Below are 20,534 nucleotides of genomic sequence, written 5' to 3'. Positions count from 1 at the left end.
TTAAAAGCTGATAAATTTGGGCAATTTCTTATGCATCACTAAATATGCCTCCTATCTGCCAGAAACTGTTCTAGTAGCACTGCAACTGTTCTAGCTGCAGCAATCAACAAACCCAAGATAGAATACCTCCCTGCACAAAGCTATACTGGAGGAAAAAGGCAATAAAAAATATGTAAGTAATATGTATAGTATGTTAGTGATAAATGCTAAGGGGAAAAAAAAAAGTAGAGATCAGAGTAGATGGTTAGAATTTAAATAGGGTAAATTCCTAGAAAATGCCTTACTGAGCAAGTGGCCTTTACATAAAGATATAGAGGAAAATATGGGGAAAGAGAATTTGAGATGAAGGTAAGTGAAAAAGGCCCTTAGGTCCCAGGATCCTGGTTTTGGGGAAAACAAACAAACAAACAAACAAACAAGGAAGCTAGTTTGGCTGGAACAGAATAAGCAAGGGGAAAGACTGGTAGGAGACAAAGCCACAGTTAACTGGGGGAAAAGGGGCTGCTGACAGATCATATGGGATTCTGCAGATCACAGTGAGAATTTCAGCTTTTATTTTATAGGTTATGAGGAAAAGCCTAACATGAACTAACTTACTTCTACTTCATATGGATCACTTTGGCTAATGTGTTTAGACTACAGAGAGACAGGACAGAAACATAGAGACCAGTTTAGAAGGTACTCCAACAATCCCGGCAAGAGATGATGGTGGCTCTGATCAGCTGGTGGCAACAGGTCAGACCCTGGATGTACTCTGAAGGAAGAGCTGAAAGGATTTCCTGACACATGAGACGCAGGGGTGCAAGAGAAAGAGAAGAGTTAAGAAATACACCACCCTTTTGGGTTGATAAACCCTATGTATGGAACTGTTACTACTGAGATAGGGAAGACCGCAGAAGGTTTTATAGAGAATATTAAGTACTTAGTTTTATATAATTTAAGTTCTTTGAATGCAGAATTCTTCATATTCAATATTACTATATTGAAATACCTTATAACTGAAAACAAGCCAAATTAAACTACAACAGCTTAAAAAAATAAGTACTTTTGGCAAACTGGCCACACTAACTTACAGCAAGATGTATCAGAGGCTAAACAATGATAATTACAATCTGAGGTGCATGCAGTCTTCCTTCAGCCAAAAACTATTTTGTGTTTAAAGAATGCTCTTGGGGCACCTGGGTGGCTCAGTTAAGCCTCCAACTTCAGCTCAGGTCATGATCTCACGGTTCGTGGGTTCGAGCCCTGCTTCAGGCTCTGTGCTGACAGCTCAGAGCTTGGAGCCTGCTTCGGATTCTGTCTCCCTCTCTCTCTGCTCCTCTCCTGCTTGCACTCCATCTCCCTCTCTCTCAAAAAATAAATAAACATTAAAAAAACTGGAAAAAAAAAAAAAAAGAACAGTCTTAAAGAAAAAATCCTAATAAAGCAACTAAAGCAAGGCCTTGAAGGAAGTAGTACCACAGCTGTTGTGGCCTCATAGAGCCTTTCTGCCTCCCAGACTTGCCACATTCTTGGGCCACTGTTCAGCCTGGCCACCTGGCGTGTCTACATCCCATGAAATATGTCACTTCATGCATGGTGCACACACCCCAAGTGTACACCCAACATCTGGATGCTGCACAAGCGAAGTGCCTGATTGCTTTCATTGGCACAGTGCAGTAGCCACTGCTCTGATATGACTTCTTTCTTCTTGTGCTACCTGGAGCCATTTCTATCAGAGGCAACTGAAATTCTCCTATGAAAAGAAGTTTGGTTGGCACCCTCACAATTAAATGATACAATCACAAATAATCATCAAAATTTTATTTAACTTGAACAGATTTTGTATGGAAGTGCATTAGAAGAAAGAGAAAGATGACTGGCTACCATATTATCAACTGCTGGTGGGCCTTCCAGTTTGTAAAAAGAGATGGGCTGTATTTATAAGACCTGGATTTTTTCTTTTAAAATAATTTATCCACTGGGGGAAAAAGACTGAAGAAATTACGATGGCAAGAAATGTCACACATACTAGTAATAGAAATTATCTGTATAGTGTCCATCTGAATGTTCAAAATTCTAATCCAAATTACTGGAATGTTATAGCTGGAAGAGACCTCATGAACAGTCTATGAAAAACAGAGATATGGAAGACAGAATGGATAATGGACAGCCAATATATGGGTGTTGAGTATTTCTTTTTTTTTTTTTTAATGTTTATTAATTTACTTTTGAGAGAGACAGAGAGAAAGGGAGGGAGGGAGCACTTGTGCGCATGCATGCACGTGCATGAGCAGTGGAGGGGCCGAGAGCGGGGGAGAGAGAGAATCCCAAGCAGGCTCTGCACTGTCAGTGCAGAGCTCGATGCAGGGCTCACTCATGAGATCATGAGTGAGATCATGAGTGAGATCATGACCTGAGCTGAAATCAAGTCAGATGCTTTAACCCACTGAGCCACCTAGGTGCCCCAGGTATTGACTATTTCTAAAGAAAACTCCAAAACAAATGGAAGAGAAGCACTATTTAAAGAATAGTTTCCTTGAGTCGAAGAAAATCCCAAATCTTCAGATGAAAAAGCTGTATCACATTTAAGGGAAAATTAAGCAAAATATTTAGATGTAAACTTGTGAAACTGAATTTCAAAAATAAAGAACGCCACGGGTTTTCAGAAGAAAAACATTACCCACAAAATCAGGTTTCTCCCAAATGTCACAGAGTAATAGGATATGATGGGAAAGTGTATATAAGATATTAAGGGGGAAAGGTTATGTGATTCAATAGTTCTGTATTAAGTCATGTGCGAAAGCCAAAAAACTAATTCTTACCTATATAGAAGAATTCCACTCTCTCTGAAAAACATTCAGAGATGTACTATCAATAACTAGGAAACTAATCAAAATAGAACCTTTTGTTTTTTCAACGTTATTTATTTATTTATTTATTTATTTATTTTTGGGACAGACAGAGACAGAGCATGAACGGGGGAGGGGCAGAGAGAGAGGGAGACACAGAATCGGAAACAGGCTCCAGGCTCCGAGCCATCAGCCCAGAGCCTGACGTGGGGCTCGAACTCACGGACTGCGAGATTGTGACCTGGCTGAAGTCGGACGCTTAACTGACTGCGCCACCCAGGCGCCCCAAAATAGAACCTTTTGATGTGAAGTGCAAGGTACAGAAGTCCTGACAGTGAGCATGGAAATTAATTAAATGTAGAAAGTCTGAATAATGAATGGAAAATGGTTAAAAACCACTGCAAAAGTTACAATAATTCAAATTCTGATCCTGTAAAAAAAAAAAAAAAAAATCCCATTTTTAATACAAACAATTTGGTTTAATAATATAAGCAACTAATAAGAGGGAGTCTTTCCAGGGAAAAAGAACAAGTACTCCCAGAGTACTCAGTATTCCACGCAAAGATTAAAAAAAAAAAAAAAAAACAACCAAAACCAAACTTACAGACCAAAATTAAGTGCTTAGTCAGCACTAAAGCACATGACAAAATAGTCCAGTTCTCCTTAGTTCTCACCCTACAAAGCATTTTTACAGAAGATAAAGACACTGAAAAGAGATGTTTGGTAGAATCTATGCATTTATGTGTCCTTATGACATAGAAAGGAAGAATTAAAACCTTCTCAAAGAATTTTAATCACCTGCCATAAAGAATTAAAAAGGCAAAGAGTTTTCTTAGAGACTACTTACGCTTTACAGATGATGGAGTGCTGAACCTCAAATTCCAAGTTAGTAATAACAGGGCAAGTGTATACCCTGGTAGCTGAAATATCTGATGAAGTTTCTTCTCCAGGAACAGGTTCAGTCTTCCAAGTTTTATTTAACTTTTCCATGTCCTCTTTCAGCTGGTCTAAGCACTGACTTAAAAATTCATGAGCATCCTAAGAAGGCACAATATCTTTAATTATAAGATCAAAGCCTTTCTTGTCACAAAAATAGCTTGCTAACATTGTGATTTATACAACTAAAGCATTTGGAAGTTAATTAACACAAAAAAGGTCAGATTTATTCTAACAATTTGGGGGTACATATTTTGTGAATAAGAATAAATGACGGATTTTATATTTTTAACTACCAGGGGGACTAGCATGAATAAATAAATGAATCACTCCTACTTTAAGAAAAAGTATGTTAGCTTTTGTAGCTAAAATAGCCCAAGTTCCCGTAATGGCAAACGATATCTGTATTATTAAAATACAATAAAATACACGGAAGAGTCATATTAAACCTTACCCTAAGTCCTCAGGTTTTACAACCTGTGATGAACACATGTACACAAATCTCATTTTAAAATAAAAGTCAGGTAACACACTGAAATCATTTCAATTTCCCTTATCTCTAAAGTGTTTAAAAACAATGAGTACTCACATTCTGCATATAACCAGAGAATCTCTCTGCTGTGGCTGAAATGGCATTTTTAACCTTCTTGAGTAAATCTTTTTTGGTCTCTGAATTACAGATATCTTTTTTAACAAGCAAGTGTGCAAAGCGTCTGTTAAAACAAGAGACAAATTTAGTGAAGTTTTACAAAAGTTTGGATAGCATGATATCTGAAAGACTATTACCAATAAAACTTTGAACTTTAACATTTATTTTTGAGAGACAGAGCGTGAGTGGGGGAGGGGCAGAGAGGGAGACACAGAATCCAAAGCAGGCTCCAGGCTTTGAGCTGTCAGCACAGAGCCCGACACGGGGAGCTTAAACCCACGAACTGTGAGATCATGACCTGAGTCGAAGTCAGATGCTCAACTGACAGCAACCCACGTGCCCCTAAAACTTTAAGCTTTAAGTGTCTAAGGCACATAAAATTTTAAGTGTCTGCAACTGTTATTCTATAATTAATAAGGTAAACGTTTATTTAGTAAATATGTAACAATTACCTGATAAGTGCATTGAGTGGAATTTTCTTCCATGGGATACCTTGCTTAAGCAAGTCATTTGCAAATGATTGGAGTGAAAACAGAGATTGTAAAATAGCATTCATATAGCAGGTATTTCCCAAATTGGAGAAGCTGAAAATAAAAAAAATAATAATAATAATGCTTTTGAAGACAATAGTAGTTCCTGACATATGTTCATTAAAGCAGGGGTTCTCCACTACAGCATGCTTCAGAATCACATAGAGGGCTTGTTCAAATACATATTGCTAAGCCCTGTAGGTCTAAACAGAGAGGGTGCAAAACTGCATTTCTAACAAGATTCCAGTTGATGCTGATGCTGCTGGTCTGAGGACCATACTCTGAGAACCACTGCATTATAAGATTATAACAAGTAAAACTGTATATTTTCAAATGAATGTTAAAAAGAACTGGGGACTTATTCAAAGAGTTATCTGTTCTTATTTATAATTTTAATTTTTCATTGAGATATAACTTACTCATTACTCTTCAGGATATGCCCAGAAGTAGAACTGCTAGATCACAGGATATATGTATTTGGCTTTAATGGGTATTGCCAAATATATTCTAAAGCATATATTTTTAAATAAACTTCTATTTGAAAATATTCCCAAACTGTCAGAAAAGTTGCACAAGAATATTCTTTATCCAGATTCATCAACTGTTAACCTTTTGCACTATATGCTTTGCCATTTAATGCATCTCTCTCTGTATTTCTTATGACGCATGTGAGAGTAAGTTGCATAAATCGTAACTCTTAAGCCCTATATACTTCAGGGTGTATTTCATAAGAACATTCTCTTATATAACCAAGGCAGAGTTACCAGCATTATAAAATTTAATGCCGATATACTCTTATCTAACATACTTCAATCCAATTTTGCCAACTGGCCCAATATGTTTATAGCATTCGCCCCCTGACCCCTGGGCTAAGCACAAGATTCAGTCCAGAATAGGATGATGCATTTAGTACTCGTGTCTCTTCAGTTTTTTTTTAAATCCAGAGTACTTCTTCAGCTTTCTCTTTCACGACATTGACATTTGTGAAGAATACATCCTCCCCCCCATCACTATTTTTTAATGGACTGTTCTTCATGTTGGGTTTGTTATTTCTTCATGAGATTCAGCCCAGGTTGGAAAAACACAGTGACATATAGTGATACTGTCTCCTTCCAAGGGTATCACATTCAGAGGTACATGATATTACTGTACTATTCATTGGTGATGTCAATTTTGAATACCCTGAAGAACTTCCACTTCAGACTATGAGAAAGTATCAGGGTCTGGAATTATGCTACCACCATAAACAATGGGGGGAAAAAAGGACAAAATATTGGACAACAGGCAGTGCAGGACTGTGACTCTTATTAGAAGGGAAGCAGTGTGAATCCTACCATTATGCAGGGTTTCTGGCTGCAGGCGATTTGTGAACTGCAGTCCAGGGAGGCGTACCCAAACAGAGCCCAGGAATTAAGCTGAACTGAGTTGAAACAAACCAGAGTTTGATAGGCTGAGATTGCTTAGATTTCTGGGACAGAGTACCTGAGGGGAGGGAGCTGTGCAAAGGAAAAGCTCCAGAAATAGGCACAGTCTGTTGATTATTCAGCTAAATACCAACCTGTGCATGTTTAGGGTGAAGCCCTTTGACACCAGGCAAGAACTTCAAGGAAAAGAATGATTATTGGGGATTTTTTTTTTTTTCTAATGTTTACTTTTGACACAGAGAGAGACAGAGAGAGAGAGAGAGACAGAGAGAGAGAGAGCATGAGCGGGGAAGGGGCAGAGAGAGAGGGAGACACAGAATCTGAAGCAGGCTCCAGGCTCTGAGCTGGCAGCACAGAGCCCGACGCAGGGCTCGAACCCACAGACCACGAGATCATGACCTGGGCCGAAGTTGACGCTCAACAGACTGAGCCACCCAGGCGCCCCATGGGGAACTATTAGCAGAATAATTTCCAGAGCTCTTGCAGGACCCAAAATTGGTTGAATTCCAACCAGAGGAGTGAGATCTAGATGAACTCAGAGGGCATGAGCAGAAATACCAGAAGACCCATGCTTTAGGAAATGAATTACATTAGCCTTAGAATAAAGTCTACTCTAGGTTTAACACCAAAGAGCTTAAACAAAAGTCTCAGAATAATCACACCCAAGTTGCAGATATTAAAATAGCTATTATAAATATACTTTTTTTTCACATTTTAAAAAATTTTTTTGAGAGACAGAGACAGACAGACAGACAGACAGACAGACAGATAGAGTGCAAGCAGGGGAGGGGCAGAGAGAGGGAGTCACAGAATCCAAAGCAGATTCTAGGTTCTGAGCTCTCAGCAGAGCCTGAAGCAGGGCTCGAGCTCACAAACTGCGAGATCATGACCTGAGCTGAAGTTGGATGCTTAACCAACTGAGCCACCCAGGTGCCCCATTATTATAAATATGCTTTAGAGGTGCCTGGGTGGCCTGGTTGGTTAAGTGTCTGACCCTTGATCTTGGCTCAGGTCTTGACCTTACGGTTTGTGGGTTCAAGCCCCACATCGGGCTCTGTGCTGACAGCGTGGAGCCTACCTGTGATTCTCTTCCTCTCCCTCTCTCTCTGTCCTTCCCCTTTCATGCTGTCTTTCTCTCTTTCTCAAGTTAAATAAACTTAAAAAAAAATACTTCATGTGATCACAGGTGCAGATAAAAACATAAATATAAGAGGAAAGAAATGAAAAATATAAATAAGCCCCAAACTAATTTTAGAGATAAAAAACACAGCAAATGAAAATATTATTGAATGAGATTAATAGCAGATTAGACACTAAAGGAAATACCACTGAACCTGAAGACACAGCAACTTAAAACATATTTAAATATAGTATTATATTCCAATTTAAATAAAATATAATTTTACACATTCTATTTTATATATTTTAAAAATATTTTATGTATACATATAAGCAAACATGTATATTTTTATTTCTTTTGTAAAAACAGAAGATAGATGGAATGCTATACGGTATATACTTAGTAACTTGTTTTTTTAATTTACCAACACATACTTCATTTTCATGTTTCTTTTTTAAATTTATTATTATTATTATTTTTCATTTTTAGAGAGAGAGTGAGTAGGGAAGAAGGACAGAAGGAGAGAATCTTAAACAGACTCCACCCTCAGCAGGGAGCCTGACTTGGGGGCTCAATCCCCACAATGCTGGGATCATGACCTGAGCTGAAATGGAGTCAGATGCTCAACCAATTGAGCCACCCAGCCACCCCGGGTTTCTTGTTTACCACTACTAGGTGTGAAACAGTATTTCATTTTGGCTATGAGTTTATATACCTTCTTCAACTTTTTACACTTTTTTTTCATAGCTGCACAATTCTCCTTTGTTTCTAGAAATCTATCCATTTCATCTAGTCACCTAATTTATTGATGTAATCATAGAACGGTCTTAAAATCCTTTTTATTTTGGTAAGATTGGTAGTAATGTACCCACTTGTGTTTCCGATTTTAGTTATGTGAGTCTTCTATTTTCATCAGTTTAAAGGTTTGTTGATTTTGTTGATCTTCTCAAAGAAACAACTTTTGGTTTGGACGACTCTCTCTTGTTTTTCTATTCTTTATTCATCTCTTCTCTAATCTTTATTATTCTCTTCCTCCTGCTAGCTTTGGGTTTAGTTTGCTCTTCTTGAGCTAGTTCTTTAAGGTGTAAAGTTAGATCATTGATTTGAGGTCATTTTTTAAAATATCATGAGAAAATATACATAAAACTTACCATTTAACCATTTTATACATTTTTTTAAAAAGCAAACTCTATGCTGAACGTAGGGCTCAAACTCACGACCCAGAAATCAAGAGTTGCAGGCTTTGCCGACTGGGCCAGTCAGGCACCCCACCATTTAACCATTTGAAGGTGTACAGTTCAGATGCCTTAAGTGCACTCATGCTGTGGTGCAACTATTACCACCATCTATCTCCAGAACTATACTGTTTTCCACAGTAGCTGCACTATTTTACATTCCCACCAGCAAAGTATAATGGGTTCTAATTTTTCTACAGCCTCACCAATGTTTCTTTTTTAATGTAAGTGTTTGCTGCTATAAATTTCCCTCTGGGTACTGCTTTTGCTGCATCCCGTTAATTTTGGTATGCTGCTAGGGCTTTCATTCATCTTTAAGTATTTTTAAATTTCCCTTGTGATTCCTTCTTTGACTTCATTAGTTAAAAGTGTGTTGTTTAATTTCCACATATTTCCAGTTTTCCATCTGTAACTGATTTCCAGCGTCATTCTATTGTGGTTGAAGAAGATACTTTATATGATTTCAAACTTTTAAAATGGAGACTTACTTTGTGGTGTAACATATGGTCTGTCCCAGAGACTGTTTCATGTGCATTTGAAAAGAAAATATATTCTGTCGTTGATGGGCAGAATGTTCTATATATGTCCCATGCATCTAGGCAGTTTATAGTGTTGGTCAAATCACACGTTTCCTTAGTGATTTTTCTGTCTATATGCCCTATCCATTACTGAAACTAGAGTATTGATGATATTTAGCTATTATTTTATAATGTTTATTCTCTTTGGTTTATTATTTATTTAAAAAAAAATTTTAATGCTCATTTTTGAGAGAGAGAGTGAGCAGGGGAGGGGCAAAGAGAGAGGGAGACACAGAATCTTAAGAAGGCTCCAGGCTCTGAGCTGTCACCACAGAGCACGATGCGGGGCTAAAACCCATAAACCATGTGATCATGACCTGAGTCGAAGCTGGTAGCTCAACCGACTGAGCCACCCAGGCGTCCCTCTCTAAAGTTTATTTAAAAATTTTGTCTATTAAGTCCAATGTCTATGTTTCCTTAGCAATAGTTTCCATTAATTTCTTCTACCAATGGGCCATACTTTCTTATTTCTTTGCATGTTTTTAAGTTTTATGCTGAACATTTTGAATATTATAATAATTATGGAAACTGGATTCTTATCTCTCCTCAGAATTTGTTTTTGTTATTTACTGTAGCTACATGTTTAGTGAGTTTTCTAAACTCTTTTTGTAAAGTCTGTGATTATTTGTCATGTGTGGTCCCTGAAGCCGCTGTTCCTTTGGCTTGTGTCCAGCTAATGTTCTGACAGATTTCCTTGAAATCTGGAGGAGAGAAAGTGAAGAAAAAAAGGAGAAAGAGGGAAGAAGGAAAAGAAGTAGAAGAAACAACAAAATGAAAAAACTTCTCCCAGGCTTTGAACATTGGCATTATGCTGGGGCACACTTTGAGTGCTTATCTGGGTCATTCATAAACTCTGTCTCAGCCTTCACTGCCAGCTTGCACTGATCTTACAGACTGGCCAGAAGTGAAAGCTTCATGTCTTCTTAGGTCTTTTCTGAGCATGAGTCTTGGGCATGTGCATGTTTTTCAAAATTCCTCAGCATACACAGGAGTTTTAAAAAGTCCCAATTTCCTATCATTTTTATTTTTAATTAATTAATAAAAAAAATTTTTTAAGTTTATTTACTTTGAGAGACAGAGAGAGCACAAGCAGAAGAGGGGCAGAGAGAGAGAGAATTCCAAGCAGGCTCTGCACTGTCAGCATGGGGCCTCATGTGGGGCTTGAAATCACTAACCTCGAGATCATGACCTGAGCCGAAGTCAGAAGCTCAACTGATTGAGCCGCCCAGGTGCCCCCTATCTTTTTTTTTTTTTAATGTTTATTTATTTTTGAGAGAGAGGGAGAGAGAGAGAGGGAGGGAGGGAGATTATAAGCAGGGAAGGAGCAGAGAGAGGGAGACAGAAGATCTGAAGTGGGCTCCGTGCTGATAACAGAGAGCCTAATGTGGGAGCTTGAACTCACGAACCACAGATGGTGACCTGAGCCGAAGTCAGATGCTTAATGGACTGAGCCACCCAGGGGCCCCAAATGTAATTTTTATGTACACAAATTTATCAATCTTCTACTGAATCTTGATTTTGAGTCACAGTTACAAGCCTTTCCCTACACTAAAATTATAAACAAATTCACTCCCAGTTTCTTTTAGTATTTAAAGTTTCATTTTTAAGGGTGCCTGGGTGGCTCAGTCGGTTGAACATCCGACTCGGCTCAGGTCATAATCTCACAGTAAGTGGGTTTGAGCCCCATGTTGGGCTTTGCACTGACAGCATAGAGCCTGCTTCAGATTCTCTGTCTCCCTCTCTGTCCTTCCCCAGCTTGTGCCCTAGCCCTCTCAAACATTAAAAAGTTTTTAAAAAGTTCCATTTTTAAAATTGAGGACTCTAATTTTGAATTTATTCTTGTTTACAGTTGAGATGAATCTAACTATATTTTTCAAAATAGCCATATAGATATGTCAACCCCATTTATTAAAAGAAAAATACTTCTTGTCCCTGGACTTTCTATTCTGTTCCACTGACCTGTCTATTCATGTATCAGTACTAAGCTATTTTATTTTAGTTTAAAAAACCACTTTTTTTAATGTTTATTTATTTCTGAGAGAGAGAGACAGAGTCTGAGCAGGGGAGGGGCAGAGAAAGAAGGAGGCACAGAATCCGAAGCAGGCTCTAGGCTCCGCACTGTCAGCAAGCACCCGACGCGGGGCCCAAACTCACAAACTGTAAGATCATGACCTGAGCTGATGTAGGACACTTAACTGACTGAGCCACCCAGGTGCCCCAATACTGAGCTATTTTAATCATACGGACTTTATAATATTACAAATATAGTAAGACTATTCCCCCCCTTTATTTCTTCCCAGTATTTTCCTAACTTTCTGTGTTTTTCCATATCAACCTTTTTTTTAAAAGTAGGCTTCATACCCAGTGTGGAGCCCAATGTGGGGCTTGAACTCATGACTCTGAGATCAAGACCCGAGTGGAGATCAAGAGTCAGACTCAACCAGCTGAGCCACCCAAGAGCCTCTCCATATGAACCTTTGCCCACAAAAACATCAACTAGCCTAGCTCCATAAAAAAGCTTTTCAGTCTTTTTATTTGGATCACATTAAACTTACAAATCATTTCAGGGAGAACCATATCTTGATCATGCTAGGATGTCCCCCACCCCAAGAACATGGATATTTCACATGTATTTAAGTTTATTTTATATCTTTTTGAAGCATTTTATAGTTTCCTTCATTCAAGTTTAACTCTTGCTAAGTTTCTTTCCATGTATACACATACATACACACACACACACGCACAAAACCTTTTTTTGTTGCTACTGTACATGGGGCCTTCTGTTCCATTATCTTCCATCTGATTATCTGCATTAATATACCAAATTGTTCTGTATGTTAATTTCCAATCCTGCTCTCTGCCTAAGGCTTTGAGTTAGTTTCACCATGGTTTATAGGTCTTTCTTTTCCAATGCTTATGTCTCTGTCCTTTCTCTTGTGTAACTGCATTGGTTAGTACTTCCAATACAAAATTAAATAGAAATATAAATAGCAGGCATCCTTGATTTTTTCCTTACTAAACACTGGTTTTAAAAGTGAGGTATATATTTATTTATTTATTTTTAATTTTATTTTTAATGTTTTTATTTATTTGAGAGACAGAGCATGAGCAGGGGAGGGGCAGGGAGAGAGGAAGACACAGAATCCAAAGCAGGCTCCAGGCTCTGAGCTGTCAGCACAGAGCCTGACGCGGGGCTCGAACCCACGAGCCGTGAGATCATGACCTGAGCTGAAGTTGGACGCCCAACCGACTGAGCCACCCAGGCGCCCCAAAAGTGAGGTATATATTTAATCAGGTTAAGGAAGTATTCACTGATTCTTATGTTTTCAAGTGTTTTTATCAGAAATGAGTGTTTTGTCAAAGATTTTTTCGGTATCAACAAAGAAAGTCATATGATTTTTTCTTTGGCCTAGTAGTACAGTAAATTATAATAATAGGTTTCCTAATATCGAACTATCTTGCAATCTTGGTATGAACTTGTTCGGTCACAGTTTATTATTTTCTTAATGTGATACTGGAATAGAAATATGTCAGTATTTAACTTAAGGTTTCTTGCATCAGTATTCATAAATGATACTGGTTTGTAACTTTTTGTGTGTACTACTTGAACAAACACACAGTAAAACCTTGATTGTGAGTAACTTGTTCTGTGAGTGTTCCAGAAGAGCGAACATTTCTGATAAATTTTAACTTAATAAATGAACGATGTCTTGCAATATGAGTGGTATGTGATGCCGAATGTCACATGATCACAACTGAGCTAATGGCTCTCTCTCTCTCTCTCTCCCTCTCTCTCTCTCTCACACCGTGGGATTGTGGGTGATCGTCCCCCATGCTCAGATGCTCAGATTCTGGCCCTGGTGTTTGGCAGAAATCAGTGATTTCAGTGATTTTTCAGAATGTTGGAAGGTGCCCACAACTGGCACTCGTGTATTTTTTGTCACATCAAAGCACCTATGGACAGTCCTTTGCTTTTCCATACAAGAGTAAGCTCAGGAATGCTTTGCTTCATTCTAGGTCAGGCTGTCTGTGGATATAGATCCTTTCCTCTGCAGCCTTATTGCCAGTTATATTAAATACAGTATATGACAAGAGATTATTAATACTGTACTGCAGTCAACATCTGTTACTGAAAGTTGTCCTACACAACAGTCCTCCTCTCTCTTATCTCCCTCACACCAGCCACGAAGGTTTTCAAAGATAAGTGCAGGTTAATTTATTTTTCTTTATATTTTGTATTTTCTTTATTATTTTGTATTACAGTAATCATTTTTTTAAGTTTATTCATTTATTTTGCGAGAGACAGAAATCATGGGTGGGGTAGGGGCAGGGAAAAAGAGGGAGAGAGTGAGAATCCCAAGCAGGCTCTGTCAGCATGGAGTCTGATGTGGGGATTGAACTCACGACCTGAGTTGAAATCAAAGGAGCCACTCAGGTGCCCCTATTTATACTTTTTTATAGTGCCATTAACTCTTACTTCTTAAGCTTTTTCTTTTACTATCTAGTCTGTCCATTTTAAAAGGTAACCTTTGACTCATACCTATTACCTCTGACACAATTATTTTATTCTACTTTTTCTTTTCTCTCCCTTTCCATTTCCTTTCAGATGCAATCATACTCCTTTGACAGAAGACGTAATGTTTATATACCATCTTTCCATGTGTTCCCACCATTGTTTTAGTCTTAGCTCTACAACCAAATACATGAAAGTTCATCACCTATCTCTTGTCAATGTCTCCCTTGTCACCTCTTGGTTGGACGAAGCTCACACTCTGCAGATTCCTCATGAAGAGCATATGTATACAGTTTTTGGAGTTCTTCCACTTCAAAGCTTATTTTTTCTAGCCTGCATACTTGGCCGCTTGGATTGGCACAATCTTTGTGCATCCTTTCTTTCAAGTTTCTTCAAAATTTTGTTCTTTTCTTGTCTTGCTTTGAATGATGACTTGAGAAGTCTGGTATCGGTCTTCTCTTGCCCTTGCAAATAATTTCATCCTTTTGACTCAAGCAATGAGGATTTCTCCGTATCTTTAAAGTCTAATAAAACTTAATCTAAAGTCTAACAGTTTTCTTATCTTTAAAGTCTAGACTGTTAGACTCTAATGGGACCTTCCTTGCCTGTTTCCGAGTTCAACTCTTTCTCCCTGATTGTTTATTATTTACTTACTTATTTACTTATGTATCTCTGATTGTTCATACTTCTCCATCTCATCTCCACTCCCCCTTGGGTGGTTCTTCTGTGTTCCTTCAAAGCCCCTTATTAAATTTTCATGTAAACTTATTTTCCCTTGGGGACCTTTAATTTAGCCTTTTGATATGATGTCTTTCTTCTTTTTTCTGAGCATAAGCAACTGCCATTTCTTCCTGTTTGCCCATTTTGATTTAGGGTTTGAATTCCTGATCCATGGTGTTTTTTTCATACCTTCAAATGCTTGTCTAAGGACATTTAATTCAGTTTTGGGTGCTATACAACAGTTTTCTCATGGTTCACGGTGATTGCAGGGGTACGATTTTTTTTTGGTCTAAATATTTTGAATCATGTTTTTTTTCCTTATAATTTTGTATGGCAGTGGCCTGCTTTTTACATTCCTGTTCATTTCACGGACAGGGTTCCTAAGTATACCTTCTTCTGTTAGTTTAGGAAAAAGCCGTTTCTTTAACGGAAGATGGTAGTGGTGGTAGAAGACAAGGCAGGGTTGGCCTGTCTTGTTTGCCCTTTATTTCAGCACAACTCATCATTTTTATCTCATTTTTTTCTTTTGCTTCTAAACCAAGTCTCCAGGTTTGGATGATTCCTTCCCCACAAGTAATGCTTCTTTGAGACTGTTACTTCTGACACCAATTACTTTCAAGTTCCTTTCCTGTAACCAGAGCTGTGAACTACCAAGATCCAGACTTATATTCAGTATTTCAGCAGATGGTATCCGAATTTCTCTAACAGTGATTTTTTTTTCCCTATGCTTCATCTAAGCCTTCTACCGCCTATATATTTTTGTTTCATGGAATCTCTAAAGCCTCCTATCCCCAACTCAGCACTCACAGGCTTAAAGCAGTAGAAAATAACACTATTGGCATTTGGTTTGCTTCTCTACCCAGAAGGTACTTTGAAGGTGATAGTATTCTTTCTCTCCTAGTAATGCTAATGGTTATGTGTGCTTTTCTTTGCACTACTCATTCATTTTATATTTTTTTGAGGATTTGTAAGGAACAATGGAATTAGGTGGCCTCCTTTAACCTCTAGATCTGGCAGTTTTGCACTGTTTGTTGTTGTTTTTTAATTTTTTAACATTTATTCATTTTTGAGAGACACAGAGAGACAGAGCGTGAATGGGGGAAGGGCAGAGAAACAGGGAGACACAGAATCTGAAGCAGGATCCAAGCTCTGAGCTGTCAGCACAGAGCCCAACGTGGGGCTTGAACTCACCAACTGTGAGATCATGACCCGAGCTGATGTCAGACACTTAACCGACTGAGCCACCCAGGCACCGCTGTTGTTGTTGTTTTTAAGGAGTCCTTAGTCCTAGTACTTAGCCTACTTGAAACCCTACAGTCTAATTCATGAAACAAGTCTGAAAAAAAGAAAGCTATATTCCTAAAGATGGGTATAGGTATATACCAAAATTAAAGAAACACTAGAAGTAGACAGGAAGTCTGGAGCATCAACAGTGGGTAACTCATGAGAATTTCAAAGGACTCTGGAGGAAGCAAATGACAGAGACCAGAAATGGAAACAAAGACCAGAAAACAAAGACCGCATAAGAGGAGACAATAAGAAAATGAGACAAATATGATGAAGATAGAGACAAGATCTGGATAAAAAATGGTCACAAGAAGGGACAGGTATGACTAATATAACAAGAATGTGGTCTCGTAAGGAGAAAGCAGGATAATAATTTGAGGCAGACCAAAAATTTGGTGAAAAAAGCACAGGGAAAAAAAAGCTCAGAGAAAAGGAACAGGAAAACAGAGAAGAAAGTGAAATGTCTTCACTGTAAATTCTATATCATTATCTGCTATGACATGAAGCATATAAATCACTATGGATAAGCCGAATTGGGAGATGCCACTCATTCAAGTAAAAAGATTACCTTAAAGCGGGTACAAAAGCAATAATTTGAGCAACACTGAAAACAAACTGGTAGATGTGAGGAGAGCAGTTTGGTAAGAATAATAAAAAAATTTCAAAACTTCAAAATTGTAGTCTTAACAAAAATACGCTTCCAAAAATTTATACTAAAGTTCCAATAAATATTAAAAAGATATGCATGAGAATCTTCATTCTAGCCTAGATGGTAATGGGAAAAAAGGGAAATCTAAATGTACACTAACATGGTTAAAGGTTATGTCATAATATAGGAGGAAGCCCATGATTAGTATGGAGTGAAAAAAAATCAAGGAACAGAGAAGTAATAGAGCACAGGGGTTAAGAATGCAAGTGGAGCCCAACTGACGAAGTTTACTACTGCTGTACCACTGACTATATCACCTTGAGAAAGTTAGTTACCTTATCTAAGCCTTAGTTACTTCATTTGTAAAAACCGATTTTTTTTTAAGTTTATTTATTTACAGAGAGTGTGAGACCACCTGTGGCAGGGGGGGTGCGGGGGGGGGGGGAGGGAAGAGAGAAGAATCCTAAGCAAGCTCTGTGCTGTCAGTGCAGAGCCCAATGAGGGGCTCGATCCCACAAACCATGCATGAGATTACGATCTGAGCCGAAATCAAGAAAAAGTCAGATACTTAACCAACTGAGCCACCCAGGCACCTCTAAATGCAAATATTTCATACATCTATCTCACAGAGCTGCTATGAGAATTTAAAGAAAAAAAATCTATTTAAACACTTAGTACACAGTATTTGGCATGTAACAAATACTTTAGGTAAGAGCGCCACAATTATTATTAGTTATTATATTGTGATCTCTCTCTCCGTTTAAGTTTATTTTGAGAGAGAGTGCATGTGCAAGCAGGGGAGGGGCAGAGAGAGAGGGAGAAAGAATCCCAAGCTGGCTCTGGGAGCTGTCAGCACAGAGGCAGAGCCTGACACAGAGCTCGATCTCACGACCGTGATAATCATGACCTGAGCCAAAAGCAAGAGTTGGACGCTCAACCAACTGAGCCACCCAGGCGCCCTTATGATCTCCTTTTTATGTGTTTAATAAAACTCTAAGCATAAAGAGGCTGGGGAGCATATAAATAAAATTTAGTGCTGAAATATCTCAGGAGAAGGGTGAAGTGCATGTGATTAGAAAATACACTTTTTTTGCCTTATGATTAGTATGTTATACGTATGAATTTTTTTCAAAGTTCAAAAATGGGAGATCAGATAATGGCCTGATATATCATCACTAATGGATATAATACATCTTTAATAAGGGAGTATACATTTTCAAACTGTAATTAATATGACTCCTTTCATTCTTTTTTACACCAAGCAATATATACTTTAGTTAATCACTTTACAAAAAGAAAGTAAAATACAAGGAATTTACTTACCCCTGCAGTTGCTGCTGTTGGTGAGAGGAAAGGGGCACTCTTGGTTTGTTCCAGCCAGCATAATCCTGATTACACCTCAGCTTTTTGACAGAAAGAGGAGCTGGCTGTGGAAGAAACCCCAAACTTCTTTTGGCAGAGGGAGTTTGGCTTGAAACATTAGTCCTATAAAAAAGAACAGACAATGAGGAAAGCAAAACAATTTTGAATATTATTTTCCCCCCTAGAAGATTCAGAGCAGTCAATGTCTGAAAAAAAAAAATCCTAAATTTGGGGAAATATCCATAATGATGATCACTTGGAAAAAATTCCACAAATGTAAATTAGCAAGTCTGTCAATAGCTGAAGAAGCCTGTGACACTGTACCTACTTAACCTATAATCAAAATAATCCAAGTTAATGGCTTGAAAAAAACTATAATACAGTTTTACTTTACTATTTACTTTTATTCACTTAATAGATATATTAGTACCCAGTCTTGAAAACATTTAGGCAGTTAACTTTTTCCCACTACTGCAAATAATGACACAACAAATATTCTTACCCAGTTTCCTGGAGAACTTCCTTTAGTTTATATGCTTAGAAGCGAAAATGTTAGGAATAAGTATTTTCAATTTTAATTTTTAGTCTTCTGAAATCTTGTCACTGTTTTCCCAAAAGGCTGTACCAATTTCTATTTTCACTAATAGTGAATTTCTATTTCTTCACATGGTCTCCATCACATTAACGAGTGAAACATGATCTCATCGTTATTTTGCACATCTTTCTGATTACTACTGAGGTTGAACGTATTTTTATAATTGTTCTCTGAACTGCTTTTGCGTACCCTTTGTTTTATACGGGGTTCTTAATGATTTGCAGTTTTGTAAATATTCCACATTCTTTTTATTTTTTTTTAACGTTTATTTATTTTTGAGACAGAGAGAGACAGAGCATGAACAGGGGAGGGTCAGAGAGAGGGAGACACAGAATCTGAAACAGGCTCCAGGCTCTGAGCTGTCAGCACAGAGCCCGATGCGGGGCTCAAACTCAGGAACCGCAAGATCATGACCTGAGCCGAAGTCGGACACTTAACCGACTGAGCCACCCAGGCGCCCCTCTAATTCTTTATTATATATTCTAAGTGTCAAACTTTGACGTAATCAAATTTATCAATCTTTTGTAGTTTCATATTTTTTTCTTTCATAACTGAGTTTTTATTGGTTGTTCTGAGGATCAGTACAGACACTTCAATTTGTATACAATTCTTAATGTATATACCAAAAGTCTAAAAAATCATGTAGCTGTGATTCTTTTCTAAAAGTTATTCCAGTGACCTTCCAGCTTAAAATCTGGAGGCAAATTTCCCTTAACAGTATATCAAGCACCAATATCTTCAAGTGTTGATATGCTGTTACATTAAGTCCTATTAACTCACAATATCATATACACTACATACTTAAATTTTGAATCCTATAAAAGCTCATTAACAAAGTTACTAAGAAAACTAGACTACTATGACCAAGAAGTTACAGAGTACATAATTCTGACAGGGAGAGCCAAGATCAAGGAGTGGTTTTCTTTAGGAAATAATTCTACCAAAGACAACATGGGAATAAAAGTAATTTTAAAATGTTCAAGCAGTGCCTGGATGGCTCAGTCGATTAAGTGTCCAACTTCAGTTCAGGTCATGATCTTGCGGTTCCTGAGTTTGAGCCCCGCGTCGGGCTCTGTGCTGACAGCTCAGAGCCTGGAGCCTGCTTCAGATTCTGTGTTTCCCTCTGTCTCCCTGCCCCTCCCCTGCTCGCACTCTGTCTCCCTCTCTCTCTCAAAAATAGATGTTTAAAAAAAAAAATTAAATAAATAAATAAAATGGTCAAGACAGGGGTGCCTGGGTGGCTCAGTTGGTTAAGGGACCAACTCTTGATTTTGGCTCAGGTCATGATCTCACGGTTTGTGAGAATGAGTCCCACATCAGGCTCTGCACTGAGAGCATTGGAGGCTGCTTAGGGTTCCCTCTCTCCCGCTCTCGCTCTCTCTCTGCCCCTCCCCTATTCGCACACTCTCATTCTCTCTCTCAAAATAAACATTAAAAAAACCGTTGAAGATCTATTAAAGGCATATCTGACTCCAAACTGCTATTTAGTATGCTTGGTATTATAGTATATAAAAACTACCCCACCTATGGAATGTTAAACTGACACCCAAGATAATCAAAGCCTCTCAAATTTAATATCCTATTATTTTCTGGTTGTACCAAAAAATAAACAACCAGCAAATTATTTTACCTCTTAGAAAAAAGCATTTATACTTTAAAAATGGGATGAGATGGGATTCCCTCCATCTTAAAAATATTTCCAGAGGTACTAAAAAACTTACATTTACAAAACAGTTGATAAAAATATTCCTCTGGATTGTACAAGAAGGGAGACAGGGACCACTGATAAGACATGGTAATGATACTAATACAGACTTGGCTTCTTTCTCTCCTGCTTCATCAGAGGCTGGACTCTCATTTTTATTTTCTCCATTTTCTGCAGGTAAGTCTTTTGTTTCTTGGTTAGCCACTTCAGCCTGTTTTCCCTTTGCTGCACTTTTTTGTCTGAAGACTTATCCTTTCCTCCCTCTTTGGCTTCGTTTCCACTTTTGCAGGAGCAGGTTTCTCCTCCTTTGCTGCCCCCAGTGTGAAGCTGACCTTCCTCTGGGTATCATGGCAGTGGGCCATGGCACACCGAGAGCCTTCGTGAAGCTGGGCTGCCTGGC

The 20,534-nt window shown here is 38.2% G+C and overlaps 1 protein-coding gene across 5 annotated transcripts in view; it reads right to left on the bottom strand.

The window, feature by feature from the left end:
- USP37 (ubiquitin specific peptidase 37) overlaps nt 1–20,534 on the bottom strand; it is a 101,035-nt gene that overhangs the window by 41,807 nt on the left and 38,694 nt on the right. For all 5 annotated transcript variants that reach the window (XM_047873502.1, XM_047873497.1, XM_047873499.1 and 2 more), the window contains 4 exons: nt 17,796–17,957; nt 4,869–5,000; nt 4,357–4,480; nt 3,679–3,869 (listed from right to left, as the gene is read on the bottom strand). In XM_047873502.1, the coding sequence (XP_047729458.1) occupies nt 3,679–3,869; nt 4,357–4,480; nt 4,869–5,000; nt 17,796–17,957 (609 nt within the window). The remainder of the gene's footprint in view (nt 1–3,678; nt 3,870–4,356; nt 4,481–4,868; nt 5,001–17,795; nt 17,958–20,534) is intronic.

The sequence above is a fragment of the Prionailurus viverrinus genome, chromosome C1 (assembly GCF_022837055.1).
Source record: "Prionailurus viverrinus isolate Anna chromosome C1, UM_Priviv_1.0, whole genome shotgun sequence".
Lineage (NCBI taxonomy): Eukaryota > Metazoa > Chordata > Mammalia > Carnivora > Felidae > Prionailurus > Prionailurus viverrinus.
This window is presented reverse-complemented; position numbering and strand designations above follow the sequence as displayed.